Source organism: Myodes glareolus, chromosome 6, assembly GCF_982192425.1.
Source record: "Myodes glareolus chromosome 6, mMyoGla1.1, whole genome shotgun sequence".
NCBI classification, from domain to species: domain Eukaryota; kingdom Metazoa; phylum Chordata; class Mammalia; order Rodentia; family Cricetidae; genus Myodes; species Myodes glareolus.
The window spans coordinates 22,767,569-22,780,895 of record NC_142031.1 but is presented as its reverse complement, the minus strand read 5'-3'; the positions used below and the strand labels follow the sequence as shown (position 1 = coordinate 22,780,895).

Below are 13,327 nucleotides of genomic sequence, written 5' to 3'. Positions count from 1 at the left end.
CCTTACTAGCAGGATGTCATGGACAAGATAAACCAGAGCCACATTCTGCAGAGTCCAAGTGGCCTGGGCCCTGCCAGACCCTGTGACAGCAGAGGACAGGGGAGTCACCACAGGCCCGGAAGGACCGTGAAGGTGGGTTATCCTGTTCCCAGAATGGGGACGGAAAGAGGTGTGGTTTGTAATTTTAAAGATCAGAGCGATGAGTGACACAAGCATATGGAGGGTCCCAGTGCCCCAGCGTGCTTTAGGTTCTCAGGACTGGCTCAGCTCTTCACACCCTGTACTGGTAGATCCCCATTTGTGTGGCTTTCTGGATGCTACACTCTCTTGTGTATAAGGGACACTGCAGCAAAGGAGCCACTGCGCTGCTACCAGAGGGAAAGGGCATTTGACGGCCTTGGCTACTCCACAAATGACATAAAATCTCCTAGACACCTACACATGGAGCTCAGAATTCCAGAGTATGAAATGCAGAATAACACATTGTTCTTGGTTTTCTGAGACACTGTCTTGTTATAGAGCCCTGGTTGGCCTCAAACTTGAGGCACTTTTCCTGTCTCAGCCTCTTGAGCGCTGGGATTACAGGCAGGTAATCCCATCACACCTATATGCCTAGTGTGACTGATAATGGTGGTGGTGGTGACAATAGGTTGGCGGGAGGTGGGGAGGAGGGACCGCTCAGCAGTTATGAGCATGTACTGTCTTTGCAGACACCCTGCCTCCAATTCTTGTAGCCTTTCTCCTTGTAAGTATAGGACAGTGGTGCCCTGACCCCTGGAGGTCAGGGAGAGCCTAGGGCATGTTTTTGTCATTATTCCTAAACTCTTTTGGCAGGAATTTGAGAACTCTGGTGATTTTCTCTGCCACTGTGGCTGTGACAGCTGCTGTAGGCAGGCACGCTAAGACCAAAATTGACAGTGGAGTGGACCTAATCTGGAAGTCTCAGGGAACATTCCAGTCCCACTGTGCTGTCCTGGGCGATCCAGTGATCCTATAATAAACAGGTGCTTACACCTTCCGGCAGCACTGAGTCACCCCTCAAGGTAAGGTGCTGCTGGGATACACTATGGGCTGGGTCCTGGGCCACCGGATGCCTGAGAAGGGGCGAGCATGTCAATATCATCACTTGAGGGAGAGACCAGGAAGAGAGAGGATGTGAGAAGCCATACCTGAGAATCTGAGAAAACAGATACCCGGCGCACGCCGGGGGTGGGGGTGGGATGGGGGATGGGGTGGGGTGGGGGGATGGGGGGAGGAGGCGGGGCACAAGCTTGAATATCTACAGGGAAGCTCGCTCGCGTGACTGGCCCAAGTTCCCAAGTTGTGCAAGATGGGCAGGAGGTGGCCTGAAATGAGGCCAGGCCTCCAAGTTGCCCAGGGGGTGTCCACCACCACAGCGACGGCCGTGGGAGGCGGCAGTCAGGGAAGGTGTCCCTCTGGAAGGCACCTGCCTACGCGTGAGATCTGGCGTGTCCACTTCCTAGTCTGATGGCTTTGGACACATTCCTTAACCCCTTCAAGAAACGTCAAGTTCCCTCTGCAAAACACGACTAATAGCACCCAGCCTTCAGGGTGACTGGGGCCGGGACCTGGAGCCCTGTAAACGCCAGGTCCCTTTGAAGTGGACAAAAACAAGGCGTCCGAGGAAGGGCCTCCCTCCCTTCCTTCCTGGTCCAGGTGACCAGAGGTCACTTTTGCCGGACGCAGGTCCCCAAGGCTCCACCTTCGGAGAGGTAGGGCGAACCGGTCGGAAGACTAGAGCTGACCGCAGGAAGATGCGGGACAAAAGCAGAGCGTGCTCGGTGCGCTGTCCCGAAACGTTTTAGGGGTGAGCAGTGCAGAGATTCTTTTCCCGGTAGAAGTTTCACCCACACTTTTCTTGGGGCAGCTACAGACTTTCTGTAGACCCTTTAAGAGCTCCGCGGGCCGTCCCGCCCTCTGAGGAATTCTATTGGTCTGTTCCCCTCTGGGCGGGACTTCGTTACGATTGGTTGCTGGAGGCCGGGGGCGGGGCTGAGTGCCACAAACAGGGGTCGTGACTGTTTTCGGAGCCTTGCCTGGACGAAAAACACCAGCCTAGGCGCCTGCCAGTCGCTGCTGCCGGGAAGAGCCAGGGGAGTCCTGTGGTCCTGCGGGTCCTGCGGGTCCTGCGCGCTGGCGGCGTCCGGCCACCCGCGACCGACCTGAGTAGAACCTCAACCGCGGCTCTTGCGCGACGCTCCCCGGCTCTCGCAGCCCACTGGGGGTCGGAGTCCCGCGGCCTGCGCAGCCGGGCTCTCAGGTAAGGGCTGCGGGGTCTTCATCTCCTGTCGCGCCAAGCTAACCAGAGGCCCAGCCTCGCTCCTTCCTCGGACTCGGGCCTACTGTCCTCTCCAGTCCCTGTGCCTCTAGGGGTGCGGGCGCAGGACAGCCTTTGGGAAGTTTCTAGGGACCCTAGCTGTCAGGACTAGACCCTGAATGGAGCTGGACACCGGCAGCTCCAGGTGCTGCCCGAGCTCAGCTGCAGCCGGAAAGGACAGCCGGGGCTCTGCCTCTGCCTCCCTGGCCTTGCGGAAGGAAGGGACAACTCCTCTCAGCTCCGTAAGGAAGAGGGGATTGTGGGGTATGGGACACTGACCCCCCAATCCTTGTCCTGCTTGGTTGTTTGCGTTGTAACTGGAAATTTGTGTGCGTGGTAGCATTTTGTTGAGCTCTTATTCTGTGTTTCTGTTCTAGGGGGTTGGGTCATGAGGCCTAGGACAGACAGACAGAAACCATGTAAATACATCCGCTGCCGATGGAGGCCTAGTGCGGTAAACAGCATACTGAATAGCTGGGTGGTGGTGGAGGGATTGGGAGCTGGAGGCAGGAGGATTATAAGTTCAAGACCTGCCTTGACTGCACGCTGAGTTGGAGGCTAGCCTGGACCCAATGATACCCTGTCTTACAAACAAAAACAAAAAAACCCAACATAGTGAAAGAACACCCAGGTGGGCTAGAGATGCTGATGTCCACTTTGGAGGGGGAGGTAAACACAGAGTCAAGAGATGAGGTCAAACCCGGGGAAGATAAGCAAAAGGCCCCTGAGGTAGGTAAGACAGAAGTTGGTGGGAAGAGAAGGGCAAGAAGGATTGGCAGGGGGCAGGTCACCAGGACCATCCCTTCTTCCTGGTGGCCACAGTGGGCAGGTCACCAGGACCATTCCTTCTTCCTGGTGGCCACCGGGGCCCCTTTGGACAGAGTCTCTTCTCTGTCACCAAGGCTGACAGCTTCAGGAGTGGCATTGGACTTAGCCTCTATCTTCTGGAGATTTCCCATGCTGCTCTGCTGCTAGATTTAGAGGCACAACAGCCTGGGAGGGAAGGGAGAGAAGCAAGTGTTTGGGGCTGCTTGCACTGCTACCCTCCCGCTGGGTAGGGGTCCCATATAAGAGCTCAGAAGGTGTAGGCAAGTCTATTGCACAGATGGGAAAGACAAGCTCTCTCAGCCTCTACCAGGGCAGGGAGAGAAGGCCCTTGGAGTGTGTGGGGGTGTGTGTGTGTCAGAGTAGGTCCTAAGGCCCAGCAGGCTAGCCATAGAGAGTGGGGGAAAGGATAGGCCTGAGCCGTGGACAGGAGCTTGGCCTCTGGGGAATGCTCTGAGGTCAGAACTGCCCTCTCAGGTTCACAGGTGGAAGAAACTTTGCCTCAGTTCCCTGGTTCCTAGAGGCCTGGGCTCCCCCATGATCCTTTGCTACTCTTTCAAGATGTCGCTGCCCTTATCTGTCTCTGTCAGCCCTCTCTCCTTCCTCTTTTTCCTGGTGGGCCAGCTCCTTTCACTTCCCTGTCACTGCACGTGCCCCGAGGTCTGGGGAAGGAGAAGCCCTGGGTCCTAGGACAGGGGCAGGGTCTGTGGCTCCGCCAGGCCATGCCTGCCCTTCCTTCCTTTGACAGGGACCCTGATGGCGCTTGCCCAGTGTTCTTAAGAGGGAAGCACAGGGCGCCGAGCGTGTGCACTGGAAGTGTGTCCTAATGTGTTTGTTATCATCACTTCGGTTATTTTAGGAGCACAATCATCATGGCAAGGGCAGAAGTGCAGTGTGGTTGACTGTTTCCCAGCCAGGGCTGCCGGAGCAGGAATATTCTGGGTCGGGAGTTTGACCTGGCAGCTGCTGAGCTCTGCCTGCTCCGCAATGTCCGCTTACTTGTTCAGGTAGAGACGCTTACCAGAGGGACTGCTAGGTAGAGAACTGGCCAGGTTGCCAGGCTCTGGAGTGGATAGCTGGACTATGGGCAGCAGGTGGCCACACCTCTGAGCATCGTGGCTCCCAGGGCTGGGTTCCCAGTCCTACAGTGGAGTGGCACAGGTGGTAGCTGACACCTCTGGTCTTCCTTCCCTGCATAGCTGCTAGACCTTTTAAGGGCACCCGGATCCATGGACAGACCCCTACCCTCATCCGGCATCCATTCCTTCAACCCGCAGGAAAGTCATCTATGACCTGTGTGTCTTCTGTAGACATTTTCATAGCTTGCCTTATTTTGACTATCACAGCAACCCTGCTAGGTAGCTATGATTGTCCCTGTGACACACAGGAGGGAAGTGACTCACCCAAGGTCACACAGCAAGTAGGAGGCAGGGCCAAGAATGCCATTCTAGCTTGGTCTACCAATTCCATAACCTCCAGAAGCTGGGAACAAGGCCTGGGGACAAAGACCTGTTGTCACCCTAGCTGTTAGGCTGAAGCAGGAGAATCCCAGGTTTAAACTTTGTTAGCTTTCTCTCCAGAGCTCCAGCCCAGAGTTTCCTGCTGATCTCAGCAGGGAAGGTTTTCACTGGCCAGGGTGCGAGGAGTTTCTGGTTGGCCAGGCTTGGACACACTTACGTTTCCTGACATTTGTACTGTGTGAAGTTTACCACATTAAACCCCTGGACACTGCAGTGGTGCTGAACTCCCTTGGGAAAGTGGGGCGTTCATGCTGTCTGACCCCTCTCCCCTTAACATACCTTTTCCACTCTAGACGGTTATAGTACTTCCTCCTGTCTCACTTATGTTCCCCTCACCTGCCCAAAGGAAATGCGACCCCGTCACCTCTTTGGAAAGACCCTTTTCAGTCCTTGGAGGGAGAAATTACATTGCCTGTAGGAGTGCTACTCCATCCAATCCAGCCCTGCTGACCGTGCTGATCTGTCCAACTGCCCCAACAGCCCTGGCTGCCCAGCCTATTCTTTTTGGTCTTAGACCAAGTCCAGTTCTACCTCAGGGCTTTTGTATTTGCTGTTCTCTCCACGGAATGCTCTTCAACCAGTGTTTTCCCCCAAGGCTGACTACTCAGTCACATATCATATTGACTGAACACCGACCTAAATCAGCCTTTTCATGATCTCTGGAATTCAGCCTTAACTGTGAAGCAAGGCCATGCTAACTAGATAGGAGGCCGTTCCGTCTCGTTTTGTCAGTCTGTGGAAGCAGCGTCGGGTGTGCATGGAGGGACCCACAAAACATCTTCCTTGCTAGTTTTTGACTTTAATACATGCTTCTATCTAGTGGTCTAACATGGCTGCTCTTGTTCCCACCATCACATCCGTATTCCAGCCAACAGGAAGGAAGGAGAGCGCGACCTGAAACTGGCGAGTCACACTCCGCTGGTGTCCTCGTGGCCAGCCCGTCCTGCACGGGAAGCTGGGGAAAACAGACTGAAATCCAGGGTTCAGCTGGTAAGAAGTGTGAATACTGGGGACTTCCCTCTCTGTACTGTGTTTCTGTCACTGTGTCCCATTCTGTCTTCTCAATGCTTGTCTCCAGCGGAAGTTTGCTTTTTAAGTCCCTGGGGGAAGACCTTGTCCCTGTCACATCTGAGCAACCCAGTGAGTTGCTGGGTATACCAGACACATGCCTGGTCAGATCTGCAGGGCATGCAGATGGGCACACGAGTAAAGGATAGCCGCTTTGTTCTCCTTTGCCATGATCAGGACTGGGGAGAAGCCAGCTTCTTTTGGGGGTGTCTACTAGGAACCAGGTACATACTTACCTCCTTAGTCTCCCCATCAGCAAGCTGGAGGTGTAACAAATCAAAGCCAGGGCCTGGCCTGTTGCAGAGAAGATTGGGGGCCCTGAGCACAGGGGGTTTCCTGTCCCTTCAGGAGAGGTAGCACTAGAATGTAAGGGATGAAAATGTCCCTGAGTCCCCCAAGTCTCTTTCTGCTGCTGTTCAGAGTTGTTATTAGTGAACCCACAGGGGTGCAACACTCCTGACCAATCCTACCACAGATAGGTCACTAGGCCACAACCTTTTCCTGTGAAAAGCTTATGGAGCTTTTCTGATAGTATACATGCGTGTGCGCCCACGCCTGGGTGGAGTGCCTGGGGCTTAGTGTGCCACCCCAGTCTACAAAGGCAGTTCCAGCCATGGTTCTGTATCGGTCCCTTGTGGCACTATTGAGTCTGTATCCACCCACATCGCATTTGGGAGGCTCATTCATTGTGCCAGCAGTTTGGGCTTATTACTGCCATCTTGTGGTCAAAGGCTGACATTGCTTCACCTGTGTACATCCCCTGCCTGACTGCAGGCTGGTTTGGATAGAGATTTCCTTCATATCACTGACATAAACTGCTACCCATGAGTCCCGGGACTCAGCTTGTCCTGCAGCCATCCCCAGACAATCCTGTCACCAAGATTCCTCGTTTAGGGTTTTCTGCCCACCATTAGTCCCCTCCTTCCAGGGCATTCTAGGGACCCCAGATCCTTAGCTCTCTGATCCTCCAAACTGAATGCCAGACTTTCCTGCCCAGGTGTCCACAAAGACACTGGCCTCTGGGCTACTCTGGCCTCCAGCTTCTCCCTGTAGCCTGACCTTCTCAGGTGACTCTCTTGGCCCTCTTTGTGCCGCTGTTCCAGGCCTAAGGACGTCCTTGTGCTTCCGGGTGTCCTCTCCACCTGCATCTCCCTTTCCAGTGCAGCAGGGAGTTCCCCTGAGGACTTTAGCGGCTGTGTGGCTTCAGGTGGTGGGCGGGCTTTGCAAGGTGGAGTTGGGAGTCACATCACTTAGCCTTCTGAATACAATCCTGCTGGGGGCTGTCTGCATCACCATGGTCTCCCCAAGAGAATGCTGTTCTCAGTGCCATTCCAGAGAGGACACTGAAGCACCAGGAGAGCAAGCAGCAGGGACAGGGTGGAGGCCATACTCTGAGCACCTTCATCTCTGGAGACTGGAGGGACAATCCTGGCAGAGCCTGAGAGGAAGGACCAGCCCCCATCCAGCTTTCTCCTACTCAGCTAGTCCTAAGTGTGGCCTGCGCTCTGTACTACCACTTTGGTTTTCTCTGGGCACCTTAGAGGGAGGCGGGCCAGGGTCCTGTGCTCTAACTACACGGGCTTGTCTTCAGGGCCACTGCCGGTGGAATGGCCAGCCTGCAGGAGGCCAACGGAAGCACAGCGTGGCCACCGCCTGCAGCATCCAATATCAGTGAGCCCCACCAATGCCTGCTGCTGCTCTATGAGGACATCGGCTCCTCCAGGTGGGATTCCTGGCCCCGCTGAGGGTGGGCTGTGGCTGGACTGTCAGGGGTGTCATAGGCTGGGGGAGCTGTACCGACCTCACCAGTGAGCCAGCTTCTGTGCCCTTGCCAGGGTCCGGTACTGGGACCTCCTGCTGCTCATTCCCAATGTGCTCTTCTTCGTCTTCCTGCTCTGGAAGCTTCCCTTAGCTCGGGCCAAGATCCGTGTCACCTCCAGCCCCATTTTTATCACCTTCTACATCTTGGTGAGTTTCCTCCAGTCAGTGACAAAGAGCCCATCTCTGATTTAAGCACAAAAGGGAAAGAATGAATTGCCTCCATAATGAACATAGTGTTAGGTATGACTGGGTCCAGGGCTCTGCCTCTTGGTCTCTACTGCACTTGGTTCTCCCCACGGAGATGATGCCAAGGACTTTTCCAGTTGCACTAGGGAGTCCCTCTTTCTGGCTATTGGGGAGACTTAGTCTGTGCTTTGATTACCCCCCCCAGGATCCCACAATCATGCCTGAGCCAATAACAGGCTAGCAAGGAAAGGGAAAAGGTCAGGACAGGCCAGCAGCCCATGCTGACTGGGGGACGCAGGTGGTCTCTATGGGAAACGGGGAACTGGTGCCAGAGGGGTGGGCTGAGTGCTGGGAGAAGGAGGGTGTCCACAGCAGCCCTGCCCGGTCGTCCGTCCTTCCACTGTGTGCCGTCTGTAGCAGGTTTGCCTGAGGAGAGGGCCTGTACTCTTCTGGGCCCTATGTGTGCTGCTTTGGGGATACCGAACAAGGTTGCACATGAGGCAGGGTCTTTAAGGGTGACCTCCCTGGATATATCCCCTATTCCAGGGTGTGGGCTTCTTTTCTCCACATGGAGAGGAGCCTGGTTGACTGGAATGTGACCCTGAGACTCTAAGATGTCACCTAAGAGCTGAGTGGCTCCCTGGGCCCCGTCTGGGGTCAGACTCTGAGCTTCCCACGAAAGATGGGTGGCGGGCATACAAGGAAACATGACTGTCACTCTCACAAGGTCATAGAGCAGGAAAGCGGCAGAGTTAGGTCCTGGCTGCCTGGTGTTGTAACCACGGGGACTGATGGGGCTTTGGATGGGCAGCAGTGGAGTTTTCCATGCCTGAACCCTGTGCTGGAACTTGTCTTCTTTTGTCCCGCTCTGACCCACCCTATCCCATCCTTGTCTAGTTAAAACCTCTCTCTCTTGAGTGGATGCTGTAGAAGTGAGGCCTTGTTGGTTCAGACACTACTGTCTTCTTCTCTTGTCCTGCAGGTGTTTGTGGTAGCCCTGGTAGGCATTGCCAGGGCTGTGGTTTCTATGACAGTCAGTGCCTCCGATGCTGCGACAGTTGCTGACAAGGTACGGGGTGGGTGGGTGTGGGTGGAGAGGCCAGCCTGGTGGAAGCTATGATGTGCCCTCTGTACCCTGGTCCTGTTGGAGAGACTTAGGGATGCCTGGCTGAGTAGAGCCCACTGCCATCTGACCCTGTGCCTCTCTGTGCCCAGATCCTGTGGGAGATCACCCGCTTCTTCCTGCTAGCCATTGAGCTGAGCGTGGTCATCCTGGGCCTCGCCTTTGGTATGTATGCTGCAGGGTTGTCCTCTAAAGTGTTCCCACTCTCCCTACCCTCCCTGCAGTTGTCCGAAGACGGCTCTTAGGAGGGGCTGACTCACCCCTGTGCCTTACAGGTCACCTAGAGAGCAAGTCCAGCATCAAGCGGGTACTGGCTATCACCACAGTACTGTCTCTGGCCTACTCGGTCACCCAGGTATGTGGTGGTGGTGGTGGTGTCAAGGGTCATGTTTCCCAAGGAGTCATGTGGACTAGGCAGGTCCAACGTCCCCTGGACACAGAGCATAGGTGAGTCTAGGAAAGGCTAAGGCATGTGTGAGAATGAGTGCCTAGCTGGGCACCCTGAGAGAATATGCTATGGGCCTTTTGTAGACTGGGGAGGGCTGCACCCTGAATGCTTTGTTCATAGGAACTCAGCCAGGGTCTGAGCTGCCCCTGAAGCTCGGCTGAGGCAGGGTCTGGCGTGTTAGCGTGCCCTGGGCTCTGCAGGGGAAAGTCAAGAGAGGCTCCAATGGTAGAACTGACCCGATCTCCTTGCCCACTGCAGGGAACTCTGGAGATCCTGTACCCTGACTCCCATCTTTCGGCTGAGGATTTCAACATCTATGGCCATGGCGGCCGCCAGTTCTGGCTGGTCAGCTCTTGCTTCTTCTTCCTGGTGAGGTCTGGCGTGCTCCCTGGGGGCAGGTGAAGTAGCCTGGCCTGGCCCGGCCTCCCTGTCACCCCTATCTCTGCAGGTCTACTCACTGGTGGTAATTCTCCCCAAGACCCCACTGAAGGATCGTGTATCCCTGCCCTGTGAGTACCTGATGGAGCAGAGACATAAGGGCTCTGGCCTGCTCCCGGCCTATAGCTGGGGATCCCAGGGGAGGGGAAGAACCCCAAAGTTCATACGTGAGCCCTAAGGGTAGGGTGGTTCAGAAGCTCATGACCCTTGCCCCCCAGCACGGAGGAGTTTCTACGTGTATGCAGGCATCCTGGCCACACTCAACTTGGTGCAGGGGCTGGGAAGTGCTCTGCTGTGCGCTGACATCATTGAAGGGCTCTGGTAAGAGGGTGCCCACCATGGGAGTGGGTTACGTATGGGGTGGAGTGGCTATCACTGTGGCAGGAGGGGTCCCTTCTCCCTTGGATAAGGCACTGGTTCAGAGCAGGCCCACTGGCCTCGGCCATGCTGATCTGCTCCCTGCCATAGCTGTGTGGACGCTACTACCTTCCTGTACTTCAGCTTCTTCGCACCGCTCATCTATGTGGCCTTCCTCCGTGGCTTCTTTGGGTGAGTAATGGCCAGACCTCTGTGCCTCTGCGGCTGTGTGTGCATAGCCAGGGAAGTGGGTGCATCGAGGGTACATCTGTGGAGATGCTTTCTCTGGGTATGTGTAGCAAGCACAGACAGGCACTCCCCCCCAGAGACAGGGATCAGTTTAGCAGTGCTGTTCTATTAACAAGTACGTGCTGTGTACTAGACTGTGCTGTACCCCAAAGACAGCAGGCGAGTAAGGCAGGTGTGAGTGCACTCAGGGAGCCCGTACCTGGAAGGAACTCTGGGAATTAACAGTGAGCCCCATTTGGAAGGAGGGTGTGCTGTATGCATGGTTGTTTCGGGGGAACATCAGAGACTAGGATGCAAAGACAGGAACTGGCTCCCACCCAGGCCTGATCTGGTGGCGTGCAGGCAGGGTTTGCTCTCCTGTGAGGACTGGGATGGCCGACATGGACCATTTCTGGGAAGGCCTAGGAGCCTAGGAGGTGAGGCTATACTAGGCTGCTGGCTGCTCCCATGTGCACAGGCTGCTGCTCTCCTGAGCCTCTTTTAGCTACCCTAAAGATGGTGACCAGGTCAGGAGCAGGCAGTCATGTACTGCAGGCATGGGGGTCACACTCGGCCAGGATTGGTGAAGGCTTGGGTTTAGTGTGTCATCATCCATGGGGGCTAACACGCCCATGGTGGGGAGGTATTAAAGCTCTTGCCCTATCTCTCAGGTGTGGGTGGGACCAGCTTCAAAGCAAATCTTGGTGGGCTCAAGGGTACCTGTAGATGAGCTATGGTTCTGTCTGGCCTCTGCTCCTCCTGATGGCTGTGGCTCCTCTGCACTCTCTCACCAGCTCAGAGCCCAAGATCCTTTTCTCCTACAAATGCCAAGTGGATGAGGCTGAAGAGCCAGACATGCACCTGCCACAACCCTACGCAGTGGCCCGGCGCGAGGGCATGGAGTCTGCGGGGCCTGCGGGAGTCTCAGCAGCCAGCTACTCCAGCACACAGTTCGACTCTGCTGGAATGGCTTACTTAGATGACATTGCCTCCATGCCCTGCCACACAGGCAGCATCAACAGCACAGACAGCGAGCGATGGAAAGCCATCAATGCCTGAGTGGGCACCTAGGCACCAGGGAGGCCTGTGAAGACAGATGGGATCCCAGGTGGAGCAGAGTGCAGTTGAGGAACTCATGTGGATGGTAGCCCCGGGCAGGTGTGCCTACACCCCAGGACACAGGCTTCTTCCTGTTCTTCACCCCCAGTTCCCCTTTGCCACCTGTGCTCCAGCTTGGGACCCCAGCCTTCCCAGCACTACATTCCTGCTGGGGGTCCTACCTGCCTATCCCCTTGTCCCATCCCATAGCTCTCAGCCTCTTTAGCCTCAGGGCTGCAGTGTGTATATTTTCTCGATCTATTTTTTAATAAAAGCAAAAAGAGTAGCAGGTGTGGGCCGGTGCTTTTCAGCAGCAGGGCTATGCATGTGGTAGGGAGGCCCCCACCATGGGATATCCCCAGAGCTGGCTGTCAGGGCAGGGTGAGGGACAGGTCGCTGTCACTTGTTGGGAGGAGACAAATGTGAAAAGAAGGGCATTCTGGGGAGCTGAGGTCTCCCTACCATGTTCAGCGCAGTATGGTGGAACCTGTGGTCCCTTCCACCTCGGCTCCTTAAGCCATCATCTAGGGCCACCCCTCTCCAGTTATGTCACCTGTAAAGTAGGGGCAGAGAACCCATCTGTCTCTGTGCCACCGGTCACCTGCCACAGACACTCATTCGAAGTCTCTGGGACAGTGTGTTGATTGATATTGACTGAGGGTATAATGGTGGCTGAGAGGAACAGGTGGAAGAAAGTGCTGGGAGTGAGTGGGCTGGCATGGCAGCTCAGTGGTTAAGAGCACTGCCTGCTCCTGCAGAGGATCTGCATTTGGTTCCCAGTACCTCCAGGGTAACTAAAAATCATCCATCACTCCAATCCCTGGGGATCTGCCCTTTCTGACATCTTCAGGCACCAGGCATCTTGCAGATAAAACACCCATATACATAAAAGATAAAATCTCAAAACACTACTGAACCTGTAGAATATTCTATAAGGCCTGGTGTGGAAGAAGGGTTCAGTGTGCTTGGTGACCTCCAACTGACCCTGAGCAGGAGTCTGCCAAGGTCACAGCCTAGCCAAGTGGTCAGAACCAAGAGGCAGTCTCGGCTCAGCTGAGTCCCTACCTGCCCCAGAGGCTCTCCCTCAGGCCAGGAGGGTGCCAAGGACACAGCCCCTAACATTGGTTGTCAGGTGATAAGGCCTTTATGTAAGACCTCTTGGGACCCAGGCCCAGAAGGATAATTTGCATTGCGGATGACCTAGTATGGTCAGTGAGCTTCAATCCTGGTGGTGAGGGGACAGACCACAACGCTGCTGGATTCTCTGGGAGCTTCTTCCAAGGGGTACACTTGTGTGCCCTGTGGCTTACGTGGGAGCCTGGTGACTTATGTGGGAACCTGGTGACTTATGTGGGAGCCCTGTGGCATACATGGGAGCCCTGTGGCTTAAATAGCCCAGTGACTTAGATGGGAGCCTGATCTGAGGGTGCAGATAGCTTGCTCTCACTGAAATGATGGCAGCTGTTGGAACCACTAAGGAGGATTGGGTAGTCAAGTCCAGAACTGGGTGAATTCACATCTCTGCCATTTTGTGTGTGTGTGTGTGTGTGTGTGTGTGTGTGTGTGTGTGTGTGTGTGTGTGTGTGGTGGGGAGAAGGCTTTGATATTACAGTAGCAAGCTTTGCTTGTCAGAGCTGACATTGAGCAAGCTGTTAGAGTACAGAGGGAACCACCACAGAGCTGAAGCAGATGTCAACTTTAAAAAGTGATTTTTTTAATTTATGTGAATGTGTGGATGTATGCTGTTGTGGGGAGGGGGGTAAGTGTTCCCAGAGGCCAGAAGAAAGCGTTGAATTCTTTGGAGCTGGAGTTACAGGACATGAACAACTCGAAATTGGTAACTCAATTGTGGTGGCTAGTTTTGTTTTGTTTTTTGG

The 13,327-nt window shown here is 55.0% G+C and overlaps 1 protein-coding gene across 2 annotated transcripts; it reads left to right on the top strand.

Moving 5' to 3' along the window:
* The first annotated feature begins 1,758 nt into the window (after positions 1–1,758).
* Positions 1,759–11,736, top strand: Tpra1 (transmembrane protein adipocyte associated 1). 2 transcript variants are annotated; one of them, XM_048416455.3, is made up of 12 exons: positions 1,759–2,281; positions 5,552–5,673; positions 7,343–7,474; positions 7,587–7,719; positions 8,741–8,827; positions 8,974–9,046; positions 9,157–9,236; positions 9,588–9,698; positions 9,778–9,838; positions 9,986–10,088; positions 10,236–10,316; positions 11,147–11,736. In XM_048416455.3, the coding sequence occupies exons 3-12, from the start codon at positions 7,359–7,361 to the stop codon at positions 11,409–11,411; spliced, it is 1,110 nt and encodes a 369-aa protein (XP_048272412.1). In that variant the 5' UTR covers positions 1,759–2,281; positions 5,552–5,673; positions 7,343–7,358; the 3' UTR covers positions 11,412–11,736. The 2 variants fall into 2 exon arrangements, with proteins under 2 accessions (XP_048272412.1, XP_085546717.1); XM_085690591.2 differs by lacking the exons at positions 1,759–2,281; positions 5,552–5,673; positions 7,587–7,719 and having other exon boundaries at positions 7,342–7,474.
* The last annotated feature ends 1,591 nt before the right edge of the window (positions 11,737–13,327 follow it).

Bases quoted from the DNA above. Each gene is read 5' to 3' on its own strand.
- Tpra1 (XM_048416455.3), top strand. From the start codon at position 7,359: ATGGCCAGCCTGCAGGAGGCCAACGGAAGCACAGCGTGGCCACCGCCT. The intron at 7,720-8,740 runs GTGAGTTTCCTC...CTTGTCCTGCAG, and splicing joins TTATCACCTTCTACATCTTG to GTGTTTGTGGTAGCCCTGGT. The intron at 9,237-9,587 runs GTATGTGGTGGT...TGCCCACTGCAG, and splicing joins TGGCCTACTCGGTCACCCAG to GGAACTCTGGAGATCCTGTA.